Consider the following 25,407-nt stretch of genomic DNA (forward strand, 5'->3'; position numbering starts at 1 on the left):
CATCTGATGTCTGACCCAGCCAGTCCTGTCTGCCTGCCTGGCTCTTTTCCTTGCCTTCCAGATTCTGCCGAGACCCTCAGACATCATCTATCTGGTTCTCTTGGTGATTGCTCAATTAACCAAGTTAAACTGCTAACCAGTTCCCTGGGTTCATTCTCTTAGTGTGCTGAACGGACGACTGGTTGTGCCGCTGGATCCAAAGTCTTGGATAAGTTATTGGCAGTTCACCAAGCTCATCACTGAATACATCGCTGTACTGGACACAGACATCTTTGACAAAGTCATTGTTTGTCTCTGTACTACTCAGGTGAACATCAGGGCTCAGCTTTACTGTATCCTCCATAGGCCGCTAGGTTGGTAGCTTTATTGTATCCTCCATAGGCCACTAGGTTGGTAGCTTTATTGTATCCTCCATAGGCCGCTAGGTTGGTAGCTTTATTGCATCCTCCATAGGCCGCTAGGTTGGTAGCTTTATTGTATCCTCCATAGGCCGCTAGGTTGGTAGCTTTATTGTATCCTCCATAGGCCGCTAGGTTGGTAGCTTTATTTCATCCTCCATAGGCCGCTAGGTTGGTAGCTTTATTATATCCTCCATAGGCCGCTAGGTTGGTAGCTTTATTGCATCCTCCATAGGCCGCTAGGTTGGTAGCTTTATTTCATCCTCCATAGGCCGCTAGGTTGGTAGCTTTATTGCATCCTCCATAGGCCGCTAGGTTGGTAGCTTTATTGCATCCTCCATAGGCCGCTAGGTTGGTAGCTTTATTGTATCCTCCATAGGCCGCTAGGTTGGTAGCTTTATTGTATCCTCCATAGGCCGCTAGGTTGGTAGCTTTATTTCATCCTCCATAGGCCGCTAGGTTGGTAGCTTTATTATATCCTCCATAGGCCGCTAGGTTGGTAGCTTTATTGCATCCTCCATAGGCCGCTAGGTTGGTAGCTTTATTTCATCCTCCATAGGCCGCTAGGTTGGTAGCTTTCTTGCATCCTCCATAGGCCGCTAGGTTGGTAGCTTTATTGCATCCTCCATAGGCCGCTAGGTTGGTAGCTTTATTTCATCCTCCATAGGCCGCTAGGTTGGTAGCTTTATTGCATCCTCCATAGGCCGCTAGGTTGGCAGCTTTATTGTATCCTCCATAGGCTGCTAGGTTGGTAGCTTTATTGCATCCTCCATAGGCCGCTAGGTTGGTAGCTTTATTTCATCCTCCATAGGCCGCTAGGTTGGTAGCTTTATTGCATCCTCCATAGGCCGCTAGGTTGGTAGCTTTATTGCATCCTCCATAGGCCGCTAGGTTGGTAGCTTTATTGCATCCTCCATAGGCCGCTAGGTTGGTAGCTTTATTTCATCCTCCATAGGCCGCTAGGTTGGTAGCTTTATTGCATCCTCCATAGGCCGCTAGGTTGGTAGCTTTATTGCATCCTCCATAGGCCATAGAATCGCCTCAAAGCCATCTGGAAGTCTTTCTCCATGGCCTCGCCGAACTCCTCCCACGCCCAGGACTCCTTCTTCAGCTTGACGGCATCCCTCACTGCTGGTGTCCACCAATGAGTCCTGGGATTACCGCCACGACAGGCACCAACGACCTTACAGCCACAGCTCCGGCCGGCCGCCTCAGCAATAGAGGCACGGAACACAGCCCATTCGGACTCAATGTCCCCCGCCTCACTCGGGACATGGTTGAAGCTCTGCTGAAGGTGGGAGTTGAAGCTCGCTCTGACGGGGGACTCAGCCAGATGTTCCCAGCAGACCCTCACAACACGTTTGGGCCTGCCAGATCTGACCGGCTTCCTCCCCCACCATCTGAGCCAACTCACCACCAGGTGGTGATCAGTTGAAGCTCCGCCCCCCTCTTCACCCGAGTGTCCAAGGCATGTGGCCGCAGGTCCGGCGATACGACTACAAAATCGATCATCGAACTGCGGCCCAGGGAATCCTGATGCCAGGTGTACATATGGACACTCTTATGTTGGAACATGGCGTTCGTTATGGACAATCCATGACGAGCACAGAAGTCCAATAACAAAACACCATTTGGGTTCAGAGGGGGGGGACCATGCCTCCCAATCACTCCCCTCCAGGTCTCACTGTCATTGCCCACGTGAGCATTGAAGTCCCCCAGCAGAACAATGGAGTCCCCAGAAGGAGCACCCTCCAGCACTCCCTCCAAGGACCCCAGAAAGGGTGGGTACTCTGAACTGCTGTTCGGCGCATAAGCACAGACAACAGTCAGGACCCGTCCCCCCACCCGGAGGCGGAGGGAAACTACCCTTTCATCCACCGGGGTAAAACCCAACGTGCAGGCACCAAGCTGGGGGCTGATGAGAATGCCCACACCTGCTCGGCGCCTCTCACCATGAGCAACTCCAGAGTGGAAGAAGGTCCAGCCCCTCTCGAGGGTTCTGGTTCCAGAGCCCAAGCCATGCGTCGAGGTGAGTCCAACTATATCTAGTCGGAACCTAAATACCCTAAATACATCTCTGACCTCATCCAGATCTACACTCCGCTCTGAGGTGTGAGGGTTGTGAGCTGTGTGGTCCTCTGTGTACTTTTCTTTATAATACACTTATTTACAGGTTTAACCTGTTTATTGGGATTAATTTTATTACTTTGTATTTATTCATATTTTATTACTGTAACTTTGTTTTATTCTGTGCAGCACTTTGGAAACTGCTTGTTTATATGTGCTGCTTCAATAAAGTGGATTGGATTTCTGTCCCTGATGTCCCCATCTGACCCGGTCTACCTGATCCCCCTAGAGGACCCGGTCTACCTAATGCCCCTAGAGGACCCGGTCTACCTGATGCCCCTAGAGGACCCAGTCTACCTGATCCCCCTAGAGGACCCGGTCTACCTGATCCCCCTAGAGGACCCGGTCTACCTGATGCCCCTAGAGGACTCGGTCTACCTGATCCCCCTAAAGGACCTGGTCTACCTGATGCCCCTAGAGGACCCAGTCTACCTGATCCCCCTAAAGGACCCAGTCTACCTGATCCCCCCTAGAGGACCCGGTCTACCTGATGCCCCTAGAGGACCCGGTCTACCTGATCCCCCTAAAGGACCTGGTCTACCTGATGCCCCTAGAGGACCCAGTCTACCTGATCCCCCTAAAGGACCCAGTCTACCTGATCCCCCCTAGAGGACTCGGTCTACCTGATGCCCCTAGAGGACCCGGTCTACCTGATGCCCCTAGAGGACCCGGTCTACCTGATCCCCCTAGAGGACCCGGTCTACCTGATGCCCCTAGAGGACCCGGTCTACCTGATGCCCCTAGAGGACCCGGTCTACCTGATGCCCCTAGAGGACTCGGTCTACCTGATGCCCCTAGAGGACCCAGTCTACCTGATCCCCCTAAAGGACCCGGTCTACCTGATGCCCCTAGAGGACCCGGTCTACCTGATGCCCCTAGAGGACCCGGTCTACCTGATGCCCCTAGAGGACTCGGTCTACCTGATGCCCCTAAAGGACCCAGTCTACCTGATCCCCCCTAGAGGACCCGGTCTACCTGATGCCCCTAGAGGACCCAGTCTACCTGATGCCCCTAAAGGACCCAGTCTACCTGATGCCCCTAGAGGACCCGGTCTACCTGATGCCCCTAGAGGACCCAGTCTACCTGATCCCGATGTAGGTCGTGGTTTTTCCCTCCTGGAAGTGTCAGGTGGTCTGATTAGACGCCTACTGAGAAAGGTTTTATTTCCTGTTGTCACGACGACAACAGTTGATGTCATCATATGTAGTTTTATAAATGATGCTGCAGGATTTCTACAGACCAGTAAAACCAGTCTGATGACTGGAGGTCTGTCTCCCCCTGCTGGGCGCCGAAGGAACGACACAGAAAGGAGTCTGAAAACTTTATTAACACCAGAGACGTGAACAGAACTACTGAGCGCGCTCAGTGTGTGGAGAACTTGGGAAGCTGGTTTCCCAGGATGACGCGACGCTCCACCCCCTCCTCCGAGATGGTCGCCAGTCTGACCACACCCCCACTGGAGCCGTCCCTCTCCATGGCCAGGCTCAGCGCTGCACACAGGTAGACGGGTCACAGGTGAGGCCTCCCAGTAGCTCCCAGTAACCCTCCCAGTCCCTACCTGCAGCAGGCCTCCCAATAGCTCCCAGTCCCTACCTGCAGCAGGCCTCCCAGTAGCTCCCAGTCCCTACCTGCAGCAGGCCTCCCAGTAGCTCCCAGTCCCTACCTGCAGCAGGCCTCCCAGTCCCTACCTGCAGCAGGCCTCCCAGTCCCTACCTGCAGCAGGCCTCCCAGTAACCCTCCCAGTAGGCCTCCCAGTCCCTACCTGCAGCAGGCCTCCCAGTAACCCTCCCAGTCCCTACCTGCAGCAGGCCTCCCAGTAACCCTCCCAGTCCCTACCTGCAGCAGGCCTCCCAGTAACCCTCCCAGTCCCTACCTGCAGCAGGCCTCCCAGTAACCCTCCCAGTAGCTCCCAGTCCCTACCTGCAGCAGGCCTCCCAGTAGCTCCCAGTCCCTACCTGCAGCAGGCCTCCCAGTAAGCCTCCCAGTCCCTACCTGCAGCAGGCCTCCCAGTAAGCCTCCCAGTCCCTACCTGCAGCAGGCCTCCCAGTAACCCTCCCAGTCCCTACCTGCAGCAGGCCTCCCAGTAAGCCTCCCAGTCCCTACCTGCAGCAGGCCTCCCAGTCCCTACCTGCAGCAGGCCTCCCAGTAGCTCCCAGTAACCCTCCCAGTCCCTACCTGCAGCAGGCCTCCCAGTAACCCTCCCAGTCCCTACCTGCAGCAGGCCTCCCAGTCCCTACCTGCAGCAGGCCTCCCAGTAGCTCCCAGTAACCCTCCCAGTCCCTACCTGCAGCAGGCCTCCCAGTAACCCTCCCAGTCCCTACCTGCAGCAGGCCTCCCAGTAACCCTCCCAGTCCCTACCTGCAGCAGGCCTCCCAGTAAGCCTCCCAGTCCCTACCTGCAGCAGGCCTCCCAGTAACCCTCCCAGTAAGCCTCCCAGTCCCTACCTGCAGCAGGCCTCCCAGTAACCCTCCCAGTAAGCCTCCCAGTCCCTACCTGCAGCAGGCCTGCCAGTAACCCTCCCAGTAAGCCTCCCAGTCCCTACCTGCAGCAGGCCTGCCAGTAACCCTCCCAGTAAGCCTCCCAGTCCCTACCTGCAGCAGGCCTGCCAGTAACCCTCCCAGTAAGCCTCCCAGTCCCTACCTGCAGCAGGCCTGCCAGTAACCCTCCCAGTAAGCCTCCCAGTCCCTACCTGCAGCAGGCCTGCCAGTAACCCTCCCAGTAAGCCTCCCAGTCCCTACCTGCAGCAGGCCTCCCAGTAAGCCTCCCAGTCCCTACCTGCAGCAGGCCTCCCAGTAAGCCTCCCAGTCCCTACCTGCAGCAGGCCTCCCAGTAACCCTCCCAGTAGCTCCCAGTCCCTACCTGCAGCAGGCCTCCCAGTAACCCTCCCAGTAAGCCTCCCAGTCCCTACCTGCAGCGGCCAGCTCCAGACACTGGTCCTTGCTGAGTCCAGGTTTGTAGTTGGAGTCCATGAATCCGTAGACGTAGCTGCTGCCGCTGCCGCCCACCGACACCGGCTGTCTGACCAGCATCCCTCCTACGGGGACGGAGTACACCTGGACAGGACACACACCTGCGTCACACATGAACCGGAGCGGCAGAGACCGCGTAAGGTTCGTCCTCACCTGGCCCCCCTTCCTGCGGTCCCAGCCGGCCACCAGGATGCCGGCCGTCAGCTCCTCCCGGTAGCGGTAGCAGCTGGCTCTGAACAGGTTGGCCGCCGTCTCCACCAGGGGGGGCTCGTCCAGCTCGATGCTGGGGGTGGGGCCACGGGTCAGAACAGGTGGGCAGAGTGGACAGGTGTCTGGGGGTGGGGGGTGGGGGGGGTGTTACCTGTGGAAGCCCAGCTGGTAGGTGACCACGTCGGCGATGGCCTGGGTGTCGGCAGCAGAACCAGACCTGCAACAGGAAGCAGGCCAAGGTCATGCCTACGTTTCTACCGCCGCCGATGAAGACACACCTTCTGCTGCAGGTTGGACCGGGAAACCTATCTGTACCAGTTAGAACCAGTCTGCACCAGTTAGAACCAGTCTGCACCAGTTAGAACCAGTGTGAATAACCAGTCTGCACCAGTTAGAACCAGTCTGCACCAGTTAGAACCAGTGTGAATAACCAGTCTGCACCAGTTAGAACCTATCTGTACCAGTTAGAACCAGTCTGCACCAGTTAGAACCAGTCTGCACCAGTTAGAACCAGTGTGAATAACCAGTCTGCACCAGTTAGAACCAGTCTGCACCAGTTAGAACCAGTCTGCACCAGTTAGAACCAGTCTGCACCAGTTAGAACCAGTGTGAATAACCAGTCTGCACCAGTTAGAACCAGTCTGCACCAGTTAGAACCAGTCTGCACCAGTTAGAACCAGTGTGAATAACCAGTCTGCACCAGTTAGAACCAGTGTGCACCAGTTAGAACCAGTGTGAATAACCAGTCTGCACCAGTTAGAACCAGTCTGCACCAGTTAGAACCAGTGTGAATAACCAGTCTGCACCAGTTAGAACCAGTCTGCACCAGTTAGAACAAGTGTGAATAACCAGTCTGCACCAGTTAGAACCAGTGTGAATAACCAGTCTGCACCAGTTAGAACCAGTCTGCACCAGTTAGAACCAGTGTGAATAACCAGTCTGCACCAGTTAGAACCAGTCTGCACCAGTTAGAACCAGTGTGAATAACCAGTCTGCACCAGTTAGAACCAGTCTGCACCAGTTAGAACCAGTCTGCACCAGTTAGAACCAGTGTGAATAACCAGTCTGCACCAGTTAGAACCAGTCTGCACCAGTTAGAACCAGTCTGCACCAGTTAGAACCAGTGTGAATAACCAGTCTGTACCAGTTAGAACCAGTCTGCACCAGTTAGAACCAGTCTGCACCAGTTAGAACCAGTGTGAATAACCAGTCTGCACCAGTTAGAACCAGTCTGCACCAGTTAGAACCAGTCTGCACCAGTTAGAACCAGTCTGCACCAGTTAGAACCAGTGTGAATAACCAGTCTGCACCAGTTAGAACCAGTGTGAATAACCAGTCTGCACCAGTTAGAACCAGTCCGCACCAGTTAGAACCAGTGTGAATAACCAGTCTGCACCAGTTAGAACCAGTCTGCACCAGTTAGAACCAGTGTGAATAACCAGTCTGCACCAGTTAGAACCAGTCTGCACCAGTTAGAACCAGTGTGAATAACCAGTCTGCACCAGTTAGAACCAGTGTGAATAACCAGTCTGCACCAGTTAGAACCAGTCTGCACCAGTTAGAACCAGTGTGAATAACCAGTCTGCACCAGTTAGAACCAGTCTGCACCAGTTAGAACCAGTGTGAATAACCAGTCTGCACCAGTTAGAACCAGTCTGCACCAGTTAGAACCAGTGTGAATAACCAGTCTGCACCAGTTAGAACCAGTCTGCACCAGTTAGAACCAGTCTGTACCAGTTAGAACCAGTGTGAATAACCAGTCTGCACCAGTTAGAACCAGTCTGTACCAGTTAGAACCAGTGTGAATAACCAGTCTGCACCAGTTAGAACCAGTCTGCACCAGTTAGAACCAGTGTGAATAACCAGTCTGCACCAGTTAGAACCAGTCTGCACCAGTGTGAATAACCAGTTAGAACTGGTCTGGCCCAATCAGGAATCAGAACATCCACCATGTCTCCTAGCTGCATCTAGAACAGGGTTAGTATAGACATTCAGACATAGACTGGGACCTCCAGGACTTCCAGGTCTCCATGGATGGAACCCTCCCACCACAGAGAAAGAAAGCTGGGAGACGTTCAGGACAGACTGACCTGCAGCAGAAGATCCGATCATGGATCGGAGTCAGTTTGTCCGTCACTCTGTTAGCGATGTAGGCTCTGAAAGACACAGGTGGACAGGTAGACAGGTGGGTTTATCTTGCAGATGTCAGCAGACAGTAAAACGGTGCTTCTCTTCTCACCCTGTAGTGGTCCGAGAATCTGCTCCGATCACCACTCCTCCATCGTACTCCACCGCCATGATGGTCGTCTGGGAGACGAGGGGGAGAGATAATAAGCAGTGAACCATGACATGGTGCTGCTGCTACATCACCTTCATGTGAAGCTGTCATGTTTCTCCCATCAGTCTGACTCCAAGACTAACCGTCCACCTGGACGCAGGTACGACCACCAGACGGCCTTTTCTAGGTACTTTACATTCTATATGATTATTATATGTCGACCTAGCTTAGCGAGGTACCACAGGTGTACACCACCGTGGTCCTGCTGTCCATGGTCATATCTAAACCATCAGAGGATCCAGTAAACACACCTATAAATGTCCACTCCCACCAGGTACTGAAGTCCTACATAACCCTGTTGTCAGTGGTTCCTGGAACCATGCTGGCCAGATGGTCTGGAGTTAGTCCAGTTCTGGTCTCAGTGATGAAGCCTGTTTCTCCATGTTGCTGGTGTTCTTCATCATTTCCAGCCAGTCTTCTCCACCTCATCATGGTTTTACCTGCAACCAGATCCTCAGTCCACAGTCTCCAGACCAGTACTGATGTGGTAACCCTAAGGAGTCAACTGTAGGCTTTAAATCAAACTATGGAGCTAACTGTAGCCTTTAAATCAAACTATGGAGCTAACTGTATCCTTTAAGTCAAGCTAAGAAGCTATCTGTAGCCTTTAAATCAAGCTAAGGAGCTAACTGTAGCTTTTAAGTCTAGCTAAGGCGCTAATTGTAGCCTTTAAACCGAGCTAAGGCGCTAACTGTAGCCTTTAAACCGAGCTAAGGCGCTAACTGTAGCCTTTAAACCGAGCTAAGGCGCTAACTGTAGCCTTTAAACCGAGCTAAGGCGCTAACTGTAGCCTAGACGCGGAGCTAGCTGTAGCCTAGACGCGGAGCTAACTAGAACTGCTGTCTCATTCAGCGGCTTTTCGCTCGTTAAAGTCTCCAAACTGGAACCAAACCGGTTCAGTCTGGTACCGCTCCAGTTGCACAGACCCCCAACTCACCCCAGTGCTGACTTCTTGACTGCTCCAGTTCGGAACCATGTCGTTTTTAGAAGATATTTTCCGTCCGAAGACCGGCATGAGTGGTGGTGCTAGTGCCATCTTTTCTCTCTATGACAAACATGAGATTAGCTGTCCGACATGCCGCCGGATTTATTCCGTTTACCGCATCAGGGTCTTGTTAAATCTTATTAAAATCACAGCAGATATGAGCTTTATTAAAAGAGTAAACAATGTTTTATGCCTGTGTGTGTGTTTGGAAAGATCACATGTTAAATTATAAAACACCACAACATATTTCTGTTCGGGCACGTCAGCAGATACCTTAGTGGGGTCCTGGCAGCGACGGGAAGAGAAGGTAAACACTGTCGCTCTTCTAAAGACTTTAAAAAATCTCATTTTTAACGTTTATTTTCATAAATATTTCCATATATTTCTGACAGTAAGATATTTTTATTCCTGTAAATGATAAACATTCTAGTTTAGACGGTTTTATAAAAAGATTTTTCTGAGTTAACAGGAAATAAGGTTGTAAAGTTAACATGAAGTAATGCTGTATTCTGATGGTGATTATTGATATTTATTGATATTTATTGATCAATAATGAATTGTTATGTCTGCTGATGGTGATTATTGATATTTATTGATATTTATTGATCAATGATGAATTGTTATGTCTGATGATGGTGATTATTGATATTTATTGATATTTATTGATCAATGATGAATTGTTATGTCTGATGATGGTGATTATTGATATTTATTGATATTTATTGATCAATGATGAATTGTTATGTCTGCTGATGGTGATTATTGATATTTATTGATATTTATTGATCAATAATGAATTGTTATGTCTGCTGATGGTGATTATTGATATTTATTGATATTTATTGATCAATGATGAATTGTTATGTCTGCTGATGGTGATTATTGATATTTTACCCAGATGACGGTTCATAATCTCTACATATTTGACCGTAATGGAAACTGTTTATATTACAACGAATGGAACCGCAAGAAGCAGGCGGGGATCTCCAAGGAGGAGGTGTGTGTGTGTTAACTCTGTGTGCGTGTGTGTGTGTGTGTGTTCACGGTGTGTGTTCACAGAATGTGTATGCATGTTGATGGTGTGTGTGTGTGTGTGTGTGTTAATGGTGGGTGTGTGTGTGTGTATGTTAACGGTGTGTGGATGTGTGTGGGTGTGTGTGTTAATGGCGTGTGTGTATGTTAACGGTGCGTGTGTGTGTGTGTGTGCAGGAATTCAAGCTGATGTACGGGATGCTGTTCTCCATCCGCTCCTTTGTCAGCAAGATGTCTCCTCTGGACCTGTATCCTTCTCAGCACCTGTTTGTTTACATGTTTGTTTGTTTACCGCCGGTGTGTGTGTGGTCCTTAGCGGTGTGTGTGTGGTCCTTAGCGGTGTGTGTGGTCCTTAGCGGTGTGTGTGTGGTCCTTAGCGGTGTGTGTGGTCCTTAGCGGTGTGTTTGTGGTCCTTAGCGGTGTGTGTGGTCCTTAGCGGTGTGTGTGTGGTCCTTAGCGGTGTGTGTGGTCCTTAGCGGTGTGTGTGTGTGTGGTCCTTAGCGGTGTGTGTGGTCCTTAGCGGTGTGTGTGGTCCTTAGCGGTGTGTTTGTGGTCCTTAGCGGTGTGTGTGGTCCTTAGCGGTGTGTGTGTGGTCCTTAGCGGTGTGTGTGTGTGTGTGTGTGGTCCTTAGCGGTGTGTGTGTGTGTGTGTGTGTGTGGTCCTTAGCGGTGTGTGTGTGTGTGTGTGTGGTCCTTAGCGGTGTGTGTGTGGTCCTTAGCGGTGTGTGTGGTCCTTAGCGGTGTGTGTGTGTGTGTGTGTGTGGTCCTTAGCGGTGTGTGTGTGTGTGTGTGTGTGTGTGTGTGTGTGTGTGTGTGTGTGTGTGTGTGTGTGTGTGTGTCCTTAGCGGTGTGTGTGTGGTCCTTAGCGGTGTGTGTGTGTGTGTGTGTGGTCCTTAGCGGTGTGTGTGTGGTCCTTAGCGGTGTGTGTGGTCCTTAGCGGTGTGTGTGTGGTCCTTAGCGGTGTGTGTGTGTGTGTGTGTGGTCCTTAGCGGTGTGTGTGGTCCTTAGCGGTGTGTGTGTGTGTGTGTGTGTGGTCCTTAGCGGTGTGTGTGTGTGTGTGTGTGGTCCTTAGCGGTGTGTGTGTGTGTGTGTGTGTGGTCCTTAGCGGTGTGTGTGGTCCTTAGCGGTGTGTGTGTGGTCCTTAGCGGTGTGTGTGTGGTCCTTAGCGGTGTGTGTGTGGTCCTTAGCGGTGTGTGTGTGGTCCTTAGCGGTGTGTGTGTGGTCCTTAGCGGTGTGTGTGGTCCTTAGCGGTGTGTGTGGTCCTTAGCGGTGTGTGTGTGGTCCTTAGCGGTGTGTGTGTGGTCCTTAGCGGTGTGTGTGTGGTCCTTAGCGGTGTGTGTGTGGTCCTTAGCGGTGTGTGTCCCAGGAAGGACGGCTTCCTGTCCTTTCAGACCAGCAGGTACCGTCTCCACTACTACGAGACTCCCAGCGGCTTGAAGTTCGTCATGAACACCGACCTGTCAGTCAGCAACGCCAGGGACACACTGCAGCACATCTACAGCACCGTAAGACACACACACACACACACACACACACACACACACACACACACACACACTGCAGCACAAGGAGGGGGGGTTAGGAGGGGGGGTTAGGAGGGGGGGTTAGAAAGGGGGGTTAGGAGGGGGGTTAGGAGGGGGGGTTAGAAAGGGGGGTTAGGATGGGGGTTAGGAGGGGGGGTTAGAAAGGGGGGTTAGGAGGGGGGGTTAGGAGGGGGGTTAGGAGGGGGGGTTAGAAAGGGGGGTTAGGAGGGGGGTTAGAAAGGGGGGTTAGGAGGGGGGGTTAGGAGGGGGGTTAGGAGGGGGGGTTAGAAAGGGGGGTTAGGAGGGGGGGTTAGGAGGGGGGTTAGGAGGGGGGTTAGGAGGGGACTGAGCGTCAGACAGCATTACATTCCAGGAGACGTGATCACCAGCCTGCCCAAGGCCAGTCAGGGAGCCAGATCCAGATAACAGCTTCGTTTGGCTCAGCTTTGAGTCCTTAGTGGTCTCTGTCGGACTCCGAAACAGGCGAATCGGGGGTCAGTTTCCACCAAAACCGAGCAACCGCTCGGATGTTTCCCGCCTACGGATGAGCTCCAGAACCAGGACCAGCTCCAGTCGCGGTCCAGTGCTGTCACACATGAGTTAGAGTGCTAGTTGCTCGGCGTAGTCCATCACAGATCTTCCAGAATGTTCACCAGGAAACCGCACACACCAACCAGCAGAAACCCAGTTATCATAAATCCAGTTGTGTAGAAATCCCTCACAGAAAGCAGCAGCAGACACATGACCTTGCATCCCGTCGGGACCTGCAGGATCCCCTTCGGCCATTCTTTGTGGAAAGAAGATTTTCTAAGTTGCATTGAGAGACCAGCTGACCAGATCTATGATTTAGATCAGAAGGAAATGGAGAAAGAGGCTCAGATAGACAGATGACAGTACAGAGAAGCAGCAGGTCAGAGTGGGAACGGGAGGGAGAGGAACAGCCTGTATACATATACAGCACCGTAAGACACACACAAAGCAGAGCTCCATCAGCATCTGATCTGGAGGTTCTGATCTGGAGGTTCTGATCCGGAAACCCCCCACTGCATGTTTCCTAGGCAACCCTACCTGAACACACCTGGATGAAACAAAGGTTCATTAACAGAAAAGCTGACGAGGAAGACCAGTCATGTGACTCAGGTGCGTTGGAGGAGGATCATGTCTAAAACAGGCGGGGGCCTGAGGACCGGAATGAGAAACACTGCTGGACAGGAACCAGCAGCTCTCTGAGGCTTCCAGTGTCTTGGTGACCACATCCTGGGCGAGATTGATTATTGATTGATTGTCTCTGGCTGATGGGACCAGATGATCCGTCGGATCTGTCCCGGGTCTGTCCCAGGTCTGTCCCGGGTCTGTCCCGGGTCTGTCCCGGATCTGTCCCGGGTCTGTCCCAGGTCTGTCCCGGGTCTGTCGGACCTGTCCCGGGTCTGTCGGACCTGTCCCGGGTCTGTCCCGGGTCTGTCCCGGGTCTGTCCCGGGTCTGTCCCGGATCTGTCCCGGGTCTGTCCCAGGTCTGTCCCGGGTCTGTCGGACCTGTCCCGGGTCTGTCGGACCTGTCCCGGGTCTGTCCCGGGTCTGTCCCGGGTCTGTCCCGGACCTGTCCCGGACCTGTCCCGGGTCTGTCCCGGACCTGTCCCGGGTCTGTCCCGGATCTGTCCCGGGTCTGTCGGATCTGTCCCGGATCGTAGATCTGGACCTCGCAGGCTGATCTCAGTAAATGTGTCTTGCAGCTGTACGTGGAGCTGATCGTGAAGAACCCGGTGTGTGCGTCGACCAACACGTTGGAGAGCGAGCTCTTCAGCAGCCGATTGGACGGCTTCATCCGCGCTCTGCCCTACTACAGCCCTCGAGCCGCCTGACCCAGCACACAGAGATTCCTTCTATTCATTGTGTTTCATGGTGGTTTTGTGTCTTCAGTTGGAAGTGTGTTGAATTAAACTGATCAAATATCTGATCCTGTTTGGTTTTTCATCATCAGTAAATCAGCCAATCAGCTGACTGATCCGTTTCATAAATAAGTTCTGAATGAACCCGGTCCGTGATGTCCTCCACCAGGAGGTCACGGCTTCCAGATGGCGTTCCCATTTATCCTCCAGCTGACGGAACCGCCGCCTTAATGCTGATTAACAGCTGGATTAGTGGCCGTAATCTGAGGAGGACTGCAGGCAACCGGCCCGAATTCGGCAGAAGTTCTGCTTGGACCCGACCCGAGTTCTGCAAGGACCCGGCCCGAGTTCTGCCAGGACCCCGGCCCGAGTTCTGTCAGAAGCACTGCTTGGACCCGGCCCGAGTTCTACAAGGACCCGGCCCGAGTTCTGCCAGAAGTTCTGCTAGGACCCAGCCCGAGTTCTGCCAGAAGTTCTGCAAGGACCCGGCCGGAGTTCTGCCAGAAGTTGGACCCAGCCCGAGTTCTGCCAGAAGTTCTGCTTGGACCCGGCCCGAGTTCTGCCTGAAGTTCTGCTTGGACCCAGCCCAAGTTCTGCCAGAAGTTCTGCAAGGACCCGGCCCGAGTTCTGCCAGGAGTTCTGCAAGGACCCGGCCCGAGTTCTGCCTTAAGTTCTGCTTGGACCTGGCCCAAGTTCTGCAAAGACCCGGCCCGAGTTCTGCCAGGACCTGGCCGGAATTCTGCCAGAAGTTCTGCAAGGACCCAGCCCGAGTTCTGCCAGAAGTTCTGCTTGGACCCGGCCCAAGTTCTGCAAAGACCCGGCCCGAGTTCTGCCAGGACCTGGCCGGAATTCTGCCAGAAGTTCTGCTAGGACCCGGCTCGAATTCTGTCACTGAGTTCCTTTATTCTATTCTATTCTATTCTATTCTATTCTATTCTATTCTATTCTCAGGTTAGGTAATGTGATCAGTACCTGTTTGTAGAACTGGTCTGCGGCGTATCAGTACCTGTGTGTAGAACTGGTCTGCGGCGTATCAGTACCTGTGTGTAGAACTGGTCTGCGGCGTACCAGTACCTGTGTGTAGAACTGGTCTGCGGCGTACCAGTACCTGTGTGTAGAACTGGTCTGCGGCGTACCAGTACCTGTGTGTACAACTGGTCTGCGGCGTACCAGTACCTGTGTGTACAACTGGTCTGCGGCATATCAGTACCTGTGTGTAGAACTGGATGCAGCATATCAGTACCTGTGTGTAGAACTGGATGCAGCATATCAGTACCTGTGTGTACAACTGGTCTGCGGCGTACCAGTACCTGTGTGTAGAACTGGTCTGCGGCGTACCAGTACCTGTGTGTACAACTGGTCTTCGGCGTACCAGTACCTGTGTGTAGAACTGGTCTGCGGCGTACCAGTACCTGTGTGTAGAACTGGATGCAGCATATCAGTACCTGTGTGTAGAACTGGATGCAGCATATCAGTATCTGTGTGTAGAACTGGTCTGCGTCATATCAGTACCTGTGTGTAGAACTGGTCTGCGGCGTACCAGTACCTGTGTGTAGAACTGGTCTACAGCGTACCAGTACCTGTGTGTAGAACTGGATGCGGCGTACCAGTACCTGTGTGTAGAACTGGTCTGCGGCGTACCAGTACCTGTGTGTAGAACTGGTCTGCGTCGTACCAATACCTGTGTGTAGAACTGGTCTGCGGCGTACCAGTACCTGTGTGTAGAACTGGTCTGCGTCGTACCAGTACCTGTGTGTAGAACTGGTCTGCGTCGTACCAGTACCTGTGTGTAGAACTGGTCTGCGGCGTACCAGTACCTGTGTGTAGAACTGGTCTTCGGCGTACCAGTACCTGTGTGTAGAACTGGTCTTCGGCGTATCAGTACCTGTATGTAGAACTGGTCTGCAGCGTACCAGTACCTTTGTGTAGAACTGGTCTGCTACATCACCTGGTACCTGGGCTGACTAACCTGGACCTGCTCCATCACCTGGTACCTGGGCTGACCAACCTGGACCTGCTCCATCACCTGATACCTGGGCTGACCAACCTGGACCTGCTCCATCACCTGATACCTGGGCTGACCAACCTGGACCTGCTCCATCACCTGGTACCTGGGCTGACTAACCTGGACCTGCTACATCACCTGATACCTGGGCTGACTAACCTGGACCTGCTACATCACCTGGTACCTGGGCTGACTAACCTGGACCTGCTACATCACCTGGTACCTGGGCTGACCAACCTGGACCTGCTACATCACCTGGTACCTGGGCTGACCAACCTGGACCTGCTACGTCACCTGGTACCTGGGCTGACCAACCTGGACCTGCTACGTCACCTGGTACCTGGGCTGACCAACCTGGACCTGCTACGTCACCTGGTACCTGGGCTGACCAACCTGGACCTGCTACGTCACCTGGTACCTGGGCTGACTAACCTGGACCTGCTACATCACCTGGTACCTGGGCTGACTAACCTGGACCTGCTACGTCACCTGGTACCTTGGCTGACCAACCTGGACCTGCTACGTCACCTGGTACCTGGGCTGACCAACCTGGACCTGCTACGTCACCTGGTACCTGGGCTGACCAACCTGGACCTGCTACGTCACCTGGTACCTGGGCTGACCAACCTGGACCTGCTACGTCACCTGGTACCTGGGCTGACCAACCTGGACCTGCTACGTCACCTGGTACCTGGGCTGACCAACCTGGACCTGCTACATCACCTGGTACCTGGGCTGACTAACCTGGACCTGCTACATCACCTGATACCTGGGCTGACTAACCTGGACCTGCTCCATCACCTGGTACCTGGGCTGACCAACCTGGACCTGCTCCATCACCTGATACCTGGGCTGACCAACCTGGACCTGCTCCATCACCTGGTACCTGGGCTGACCAACCTGGACCTGCTACATCACCTGGTACCTGGGCTGACCAACCTGGACCTGCTCCATCACCTGATACCTGGGCTGACCAACCTGGACCTGCTCCATCACCTGGTACCTGGGCTGACTAACCTGGACCTGCTACATCACCTGGTATCTGGGCTGACTAACCTGGACCTGCTACATCACCTGATACCTGGGCTGACCAACCTGGACCTGCTACATCACCTGATACCTGGGCTGACTAACCTGGACCTGCTACATCACCTGGTACCTGGGCTGACTAACCTGGACATGCTACATCACCTGGTACCTGGGCTGACCAACCTGGACCTGCTACATCACCTGGTACCTGGGCTGACCAACCTGGACCTGCTACGTCACCTGGTACCTGGGCTGACCAACCTGGACCTGCTACGTCACCTGGTACCTGGGCTGACCAACCTGGACCTGCTACGTCACCTGGTACCTGGGCTGACCAACCTGGACCTGCTACGTCACCTGGTACCTGGGCTGACCAACCTGGACCTGCTACGTCACCTGGTACCTGGGCTGACTAACCTGGACCTGCTACGTCACCTGGTACCTGGGCTGACCAACCTGGACCTGCTACGTCACCTGGTACCTGGGCTGACCAACCTGGACCTGCTACGTCACCTGGTACCTGGGCTGACCAACATGGACCTGCTACGTCACCTGGTACCTGGGCTGACCAACCTGGACCTGCTACATCACCTGGTACCTGGGCTGACCAACCTGGACCTGCTACGTCACCTGATACCTGGGCTGACCAACCTGGACCTGCTACATCACCTGGTACCTGGGCTGACCAACCTGGACCTGCTACATCACCTGGTACCTGGGCTGACCAACCTGGACCTGCTACGTCACCTGATACCTGGGCTGACCAACCTGGACCTGCTACATCACCTGATACCTGGGCTGACCAACCTGGACCTGCTACGTCACCTGGTACCTGGGCTGACCAACCTGGACCTGCTACGTCACCTGATACCTGGGCTGACCAACCTGGACCTGCTACATCACCTGGTACCTGGGCTGACCAACCTGGACCTGCTACATCACCTGGTACCTGGGCTGACTAACCTGGACCTGCTACATCACCTGATACCTGGGCTGACCAACCTGGACCTGCTACATCACCTGGTACCTGGGCTGACCAACCTGGACCTGCTCCATCACCTGGTACCTGGGCTGACCAACCTGGACCTGCTACATCACCTGGTACCTGGGCTGACTAACCTGGACCTGCTACATCACCTGATACCTGGGCTGACTAACCTGGACCTGCTACATCACCTGGTACCTGGGCTGACCAACCTGGACCTGCTATATCATTGGGTACCTGGGCTGACCAACCTGGACCTGCTATATCATTGGGTACCTGGGCTGACCAACCTGGACCTGCTACATCACCTGATACCTGGGCTGACCAACCTGGACCTGCTATATCATTGGGTACCTGGGCTGACCAACCTGGACCTGCTACATCACCTGGTACCTGGGCTGACCAACCTGGACCTGCTATATCATTGGGTACCTGGGCTGACCAACCTGGACCTGCTACATCACCTGATACCTGGGCTGACCAACCTGGACCTGCTACATCACCTGATACCTGGGCTGACTAACCTGGACCTGCTACATCACCTGGTACCTGGGCTGACCAACCTGGACCTGCTACATCACCTTATACCTGGGCTGACTAACCTGGACCTGCTACATCACCTGGTACCTGGGCTGACCAACCTGGACCTGCTACGTCACCTGGTACCTGGGCTGACTAACCTGGACCTGCTCCATCACCTGGTACCTGGGCTGACTAACCTGGACCTGCTACATCACCTGGTACCTGGGCTGACCAACCTGGACCTGCTACGTCACCTGATACCTGGGCTGACCAACCTGGACCTGCTACATCACCTGGTACCTGGGCTGACCAACCTGGACCTGCTACATCACCTGGTACCTGGGCTGACCAACCTGGACCTGCTACGTCACCTGATACCTGGGCTGACTAACCTGGACCTGCTACGTCACCTGGTACCTGGGCTGACCAACCTGGACCTGCTACGTCACCTGATATCTGGGCTGACTAACCTGGACCTGCTACGTCACCTGGTACCTGGGCTGACCAACCTGGACCTGCTCCATCACCTGGTACCTGGGCTGACCAACCTGGACCTGCTACGTCACCTGGTACCTGGGCTGACCAACCTGGACCTGCTACATCACCTGGTACCTGGGCTGACCAACCTGGACCTGCTACGTCACCTGGTACCTGGGCTGACCAACCTGGACCTGCTACGTCACCTGGTACCTGGGCTGACCAACCTGGACCTGCTACATCACCTGGTACCTGGGCTGACCAACCTGGACCTGCTACATCACCTGGTACCTGGGCTGACTAACCTGGACCTGCTACATCACCTGGTACCTGGGCTGACTAACCTGGACCTGCTACATCACCTGATACCTGGGCTGACCAACCTGGACCTGCTACATCACCTGGTACCTGGGCTGACCAACCTGGACCTGCTACGTCACCTGGTACCTGGGCTGACCAACCTGGACCTGCTACATCACCTGGTACCTGGGCTGACTAACCTGGACCTGCTACATCACCTGGTACCTGGGCTGACTAACCTGGACCTGCTACATCACCTGGTACCTGGGCTGACCAACCTGGACCTGCTACATCACCTGGTACCTGGGCTGACCAACCTGGACCTGCTACGTCACCTGGTACCTGGGCTGACCAACCTGGACCTGCTACATCACCTGGTACCTGGGCTGACTAACCTGGACCTGCTACATCACCTGGTACCTGGGCTGACTAACCTGGACCTGCTACATCACCTGGTACCTGGGCTGACTAACCTGGACCTGCTACATCACCTGGTACCTGGGCTGCCCAACCTGGACCTGCTACATCACCTGGTACCTGGGCTGACTAACCTGGACCTGCTACATCACCTGGTACCTTTCCAGATTCTGTTCTGCTCGTTGGTCATTTGGAACCTCAGTCCAGCTATTGATACAGGAGTTTTTTTGTTATGTTGAACATACAGAAAAGTTATTATTGTGGCACTAAAACCAATATTGACAAGCACCTTGAGTTTATATTCCTTTTGGGGTCTCGACCTCTGGATGGATCCGCCTCAAAATTTGCCTAAACTGCAGAATTTTACCACTTTGTATAAATTGTTATCCTCATTTAATGACAGGCATTGCCTGGTTTTAGCATATGATAGGTGGGTTTAAAATGCAATGTAAAATGCAGAATGATTATTACTCTACTCTTCTATCTGGAAATGTACCGCCCAACCCTGGCTCCAGTTTTAAATGTGTCCAGACTCCTGCTGAATTTAAGTCAATGTCTGGACTTAAATTTGTTTATCTTAGTGTACACAGTTTACTGCCCAAAATAGACATGGTTAGAATTTGGATTGAATCTACAGGTGCGGACATAGCAATAATTTCCGAAACATGGTTGACAAAATCAACGACAAATGATGATATAAAGGTGCATGGGTATAAGGTATTTCACAGTGACAGGCCGAAGGAAGCTGGTGGCGTAGCCATTTATGTTAAAGCAAGACTTGGTGCATCAGCAGTTCTTTCTGAGTCTCTGTAAGCAAATGGAGTTTTTGGCCTTGAATGTTGAAATATTTAAATCCCTTTCAATAACTGGTGGGCTGTTATAGACCCCCATCTGCCTCCAAGGAGGGCTTACCATCTTCAGAACTTCCTTTGTCCAAATTAAATGATAAGGAACTTTTACTGGCTGGGGACTTGAACTGGGACTGGGTAAATGTGGGTTCTGATGAATATAAATCTTTCTTTGATCCCATTAACCTCAGCCAGTTGGTAAATCTACCTACAAGACCTAATCTCAAAAACTAAAAATAAATCTACTTTGATCGATTTAATCCTGACAAATGCCCTCATAAGTTTTCATCTGTGGGAGTTTTCTGTGGTGACCTGAGTGATTATTGTGTTATTGCTACTTCCATAGGTGGGAAAATACCCAAATGTAAACCACAAATTATTAGAGAGAAATTTGAAAAATTTTAATGAGCAAGCCCATCATCATGACCTATCACTGATAAACAGGGGTCAGTTGAGTCTGGTACCCGATGTTCAGCTTGCTTGCTCATTTTTTAAGGAAAATTTTGAGAAAATTGTAAACAAACATGCTCCCTTTAGGAAGCTCAGAGTAAAAGGTCGGGAAAACCTTGGTTTTCTCCTGAGCTGTCAGACATTATACATCAGCGCAACGTGATATGGGCCAAAGTTAGAAATGGTGATTCTACCGAGGACTGGGCCGTTTTTAGAAAGCTAAGAAATAAATGTACTTCACTCTTAAAAAAGGCCAAATCCAAATACTATTTATCAGTCACAACTGAGAACCTCAATAAACCACAGAAGGTTTGGAAAGTCGTTAAATCTCCCTCTGTGAATAAAAGGGACGAAACGTTCCCAAAATGTATTCTTAAAGACTCACTACCTGTCTGTGACAGAGCCGGTAAACTGTTTTAATGAGCATTTTGTCTCAGCTGGTTCTCTGTTGGAGTCTACAGGAGTAGCTGCTATGACTCCATGCACCAACTCTCCAGTGTTTAATGTGTCGCAGGTGCGTGAAGCCCTGAAAGGGTTAGATCCCAGAAAACCTCCTGGGCCAGATTTAATTGAGCCTTATTTTGTGAAAAAGGCGGCTGATTTTATTGCAGAGCCCCTTACAATTCTGTTTTACCTGTCAGTTCAAAACAAAGAAGTTCCATCAGTTTGGAAGTCTGCTTTCGTCGCCCCTTTGTTTAAAGGAGGTGATCCAGCAGTTTTAACCAACTACCAGCTTTTATCAAATTTGTGTGTTTTGGTAAAAATCCTTGAATCCCTTGTTTCTGACCAAGTAAAAGAGTTTTTATATTCTAATGAACTCCTTTCTAAACTGCAATCAGGCTTCAGAAAAAAAGCACAGTACCACTACTGCTGCTGCAAAAGTAATTAACGATATACTTGTTGCTCTCGACAGTAAGCAATGCTGTGCTTCACTTTGTCTAGATTTGTTAAAAGCTTTTGCTGCTGTGGACCATGTGGTTCTAAAGCATCGGCTTCTTTGTCTGGGAATATCTGACTGCGTAGTTTCTTGGTTCATCAATTATCTGAACGACAGGACATGGTCTATGTTCTGCTTTTGTAAAGGTCCACAAGGGGGTCCCACAGGGCTCTATATTAGGTCCCCTCTTGTTTATTATGTAAATAAACGAAGTGGGAAAAAGGTGTCCGATGCTAACATGCATTTTTATGCTGATGACACAATCGTTTATTGTTTTGGATCATCTCCGGCTAAAACCGTTGAGTCTTTGCAGAGAGCTTTTGATGTTCTTCAATTCTTCTGCAGCTTAAACTGGTTCTAAATGCTGACAAGACCAAACTGATGTTGTTAACTAGTTCCAAGAACACTGCTCACTCTCATAGGCAGTGTCACAGAGATGGTTCATTCAGATAAATACCTTGGGATCTGGCTTAATGATGCTTTTACTTTTAAGCCCAACAGAGAAAATCTTGAAACTAAAAGAAACTAAACTACAGAACTAAGAAACTAAGAAACTAAAACTCAGATTGTCTTTTTTTTTTTCAAAACAAATATTGTTTTTCTTTTAAAGCTAAAAAAAACAGCTAGTTGCCCACACAGAACTGGGAAAAAGGGCCTTTGTCTACTCCGCTCCATCTGCGTGGAACTCTTTGCAGAGAGACTGGAAATTGTCCCAACTTTGAACGGTTTTACGTCCAGAGTGAGAGGTTTTGAGATGTCCTCCTTAAGTTGTAATTGCTTTTAATTATTTGTTCTGTTTAAGTGGTAACATGTAAATTATAATATGCAAACATGTAACATGTAAATGGTCTGTAACTCTGGCTGCCTCTTAGCCAGGACTCTCTTGAGAAAGAGGTTCTTAACCTCAACGGGATTTTCCTGCTGAAATAAAGGTTAAATAAAAAAACAAAAAAACAAAATACAGTTAACATACAGTCACATGAAAACATTGCTGACACATCAAACATAATCCTTCATCATCATCATCGCTTGAGCGTCCCTTCTGATCAGAAAAGATGGTTGGCAAAGAAAACACGATTACATCGTATTCAGTATTAGAAACACGTGGAATAAGGCTGTTTATAAACGCAAAGAGGGACCAGAAACCTTCGTCCAGATGGAAGAAGCTAGAACTGTTCAGACGGTCCGACTCGTCTCCTGACAGTCAGGTATCGTTCCCAGGTACTTACTCGACTCGACACACCTGGAGGCCACGTTGTACCCTCCAACACACAGTCAGGTATCGTCCCCAGGTACTTACTCATCTCTACACACCTGGAGGTCACGTTGTACCCTCCAACACACAGTCAGGTATCGTTCCCAGGTACTTACTCGACTCTGCACGCCTGGAGGCGACATTGCACCCTCCAACACACAGTCAGGTATCGTTCCCAGGTACTTACTCGACTCTGCACACCTGGAGGCCACATTGCACCCTCCAACACACAGTCAGGTATCGTTCCCAGGTACTTACTCGACTCTGCACACCTGGAGGCCACATTGCACCCTCCAACACACAGTCAGGTATCGTCCCCAGGTACTTACTCGACTCTGCACACCTGGAGGCCACATTGCACCCTCCAACACACAGTCAGGTATCGTCCCCAGGTACTTACTCGACTCTGCACGCCTGGAGGCCACATTGCACCCTCCAACACACAGTCAGGTATCGTTCCCAGGTACTTACTCGACTCTGCACGCCTGGAGGCGACATTGCACCCTCCAACACACAGTCAGGTATCGTCCCCAGGTACTTACTCGACTCTGCACACCTGGAGGCCACATTGCACCCTCCAACACACAGTCAGGTATCGTCCCCAGGTACTTACTCGACTCTGCACGCCTGGAGGCCACATTGCACCCTCCAACACACAGTCAGGTATCGTCCCCAGGTACTTACTCGACTCTGCACACCTCGAGGCCACGTTGTACCCCCACAGCATGAAGTCTGCATGAAGAACAGTGTGAGTGTGTTACACAGCAAGTACAGCAGCAGGGTGATTGTAGCATCCTCCTAGGTAGCTGCAGACTGCAGCAAATCTAATCACTCTTCTATTCTATTCTACTCTATTCTATTCTATTCCATTCTACCGTCATTAACAGACGTTTGATCCAAAGCGACGTACATGTGAGAGGACAACACAAGCAGGAAACCAGTGATGATGCAGTACTGGTCAGACTGGTGGAGCTCCAGTTGGACGCAGGTGTTGCCGTGTAGTGCTGGTGGAAGTCCACAGCTGATCCATATGGGATCAGGTTTATTGATTATCGTGACTGATCACTGTAACTGGTGCAGGTGAAAGACAAACTGGAGAGCCTCATTACATCACAGAGATGAAACTCACCTTATCGCCATGGTGACACACAGACCAGCGTGACATGGAGACGAGGAGGTGATTGATCACTGATCCTGAAGCAGAAATGAAGTTTGACGGTGAATCAAAAGGCAGAGAGGCTGCCGTGCTGCGTTCAGGGCCGGTCGGTGTTATGGTGTTTTGTGGGCAGGAGGCCATGTTCAACATCTGTAGTTTGGGTTTAAATCCAGGTCTCCTGCGCTGTGATTGGTGGGATTAGACCAACAGGATTAATATGAGCTGCAGCAGAGACGCAGACGGCCAGACGGACGTGGACGGAGGTGGACGGCAGGAATCGAACAAACAGGTAGGACTGAACGTCTTCAGGACTGGGAGAGGATCCAGGATCCTGGATCCTGGACCTGTGTGGAGGTCTCTGAGGTCCTGATGTGAGGTAGAGGAGCTGTTGTCTTTATCCTGCTGCTGTTGTCATGTCTCCTGCTAACGAGCTGGAAACCTGGACACCAGTATCACCACCAGTACCAGGGACTGGACCCGGACCTCATAGGGTCTGATTCTCACCAGGACCTCATCGGGTCTGATGGGGAAATCCTCATCCTAGTAATGAGTAAAGTAATCCTAGGATGAGTCAAGTAATCCGAGAACGAGTAAAGTAATCCTAGGACGAGTAAAGTAATCCTCAGACGAGTATCAAAATCCTGGGATGAGTAAAGTAATCCTTGGAAGAGTAACATAATCCTAGGACGAGTACAGTAATCGAAGGATGAGTAACGTAATCCTATGATGAGTCACGTAATCCTGGGACGGGTAAAGTAATCCTAGGACGGGTAACGTAATCCTAGGACGGGTAACGTAATCCTAGGACGAGTTAAGTAATACTAGGATGAGTAACGTAATCCTAGGACGAGTAACGTAATCCTAGGATGAGTAAAGTAATCCTAGTAATGAGTGAAGTAATCCTAGTAATGAGTGAAGTAATCCTAGTAATGAGTTAAGTGATTCTAGGACGAGTAAAGTAATTTCAGTAATGAGTAATCCTGAAATGAGTAAAGTAATCCTAGAACGAGTACAGTAATCCTAGGATGAGTAAAGTAATCCTAGGACGAGTAAAGTAATCTTAGTAATGAGTAAAGTAATTCTAGGATAAGTAAAGTAATCCTAGGATGAGTGAAGTAATCCTAGTAATGAGTAAAGTAATCCTAGGATGAGTAATGTAATTCTAGGACGAGTAAAGTAATCCTAGGATGAGTATAGTAATTCTAGGATGATTACAGTAATCCTAGAATAAGTACAGTAATCCTAGGATGAGTAAAGTAATCCTAGGATGAGAAAAATAATCCTAGGATGAGAAAAAATAATCCTAGGATGAGAAAAGTAATCATAGGATCAGTAAAGTAATCCTAGTAATGAGTGAAGTAATCCTAGTAATGAGTTAAGTGATTCTAGGACGAGTAAAGTAATCCTAGGATGAGTAAAGTAATCCTAGTAATGAGTGAAGTAATCCTAGGACGAGTAAAGTAATCCTAGTATTGAGTACACTAATCCTAGGATGAGTACAGCAATCCTAGGATGAGTAAGGTAATCCTAGGACGAGTAAGGTAATTCTAGGACGAGTA

At 51.3% G+C, this 25,407-nt stretch overlaps 2 protein-coding genes across 2 annotated transcripts; one reads left to right on the forward strand and one right to left on the reverse strand.

Moving 5' to 3' along the window:
- Positions 1-3,839: 3,839 nt before the first annotated feature.
- On the reverse strand, positions 3,840-9,086 carry psmb6 (proteasome 20S subunit beta 6). The gene is made up of 7 exons (XM_079258003.1): positions 8,980-9,086; positions 7,944-8,011; positions 7,795-7,860; positions 5,856-5,921; positions 5,648-5,777; positions 5,434-5,578; positions 3,840-4,015 (listed from the first exon to the last, which is right to left on the reverse strand). Exons 1-7 carry the CDS (start codon positions 9,076-9,078, stop codon positions 3,888-3,890), a joined length of 702 nt encoding a protein of 233 aa, XP_079114129.1. The 5' UTR covers positions 9,079-9,086; the 3' UTR covers positions 3,840-3,887.
- Positions 9,087-9,301: 215 nt separating this feature from the next.
- trappc1 (trafficking protein particle complex subunit 1) lies at positions 9,302-13,535 on the forward strand. Its single transcript, XM_079257397.1, has 5 exons — positions 9,302-9,334; positions 9,926-10,024; positions 10,237-10,307; positions 11,425-11,563; positions 13,312-13,535. The coding sequence occupies exons 2-5, from the start codon at positions 9,926-9,928 to the stop codon at positions 13,438-13,440; spliced, it is 438 nt and encodes a 145-aa protein (XP_079113523.1). The 5' UTR covers positions 9,302-9,334; the 3' UTR covers positions 13,441-13,535.
- The last annotated feature ends 11,872 nt before the right edge of the window (positions 13,536-25,407 follow it).

The sequence above is a fragment of the Telmatherina bonti genome, assembly GCF_933228915.1.
Source record: "Telmatherina bonti genome assembly, chromosome: 18".
Classification (NCBI taxonomy): Eukaryota; Metazoa; Chordata; class Actinopteri; order Atheriniformes; family Telmatherinidae; genus Telmatherina; species Telmatherina bonti.

Excerpts from the sequence above, each read along its gene's own strand:
- psmb6 (XM_079258003.1), bottom strand. The coding sequence starts at position 9,078 with ATGGCACTAGCACCACCACTCATGCCGGTCTTCGGACGGAAAATATCT. Across the intron at positions 5,778-5,855 it reads TACCAGCTGGGCTTCCACAG|CATCGAGCTGGACGAGCCCC; the intron begins GTAACACCCCCC and ends CCCCACCCCCAG. Across the intron at positions 4,016-5,433 it reads TCTGGAGCTGGCCGCTGCAG|CGCTGAGCCTGGCCATGGAG; the intron begins GTAGGGACTGGG and ends ACCTGTGTGCAG.
- trappc1 (XM_079257397.1), top strand. The coding sequence starts at position 9,926 with ATGACGGTTCATAATCTCTACATATTTGACCGTAATGGAAACTGTTTA. Across the intron at positions 10,025-10,236 it reads CGGGGATCTCCAAGGAGGAG|GAATTCAAGCTGATGTACGG; the intron begins GTGTGTGTGTGT and ends GTGTGTGTGCAG. Across the intron at positions 11,564-13,311 it reads TGCAGCACATCTACAGCACC|CTGTACGTGGAGCTGATCGT; the intron begins GTAAGACACACA and ends TGTGTCTTGCAG.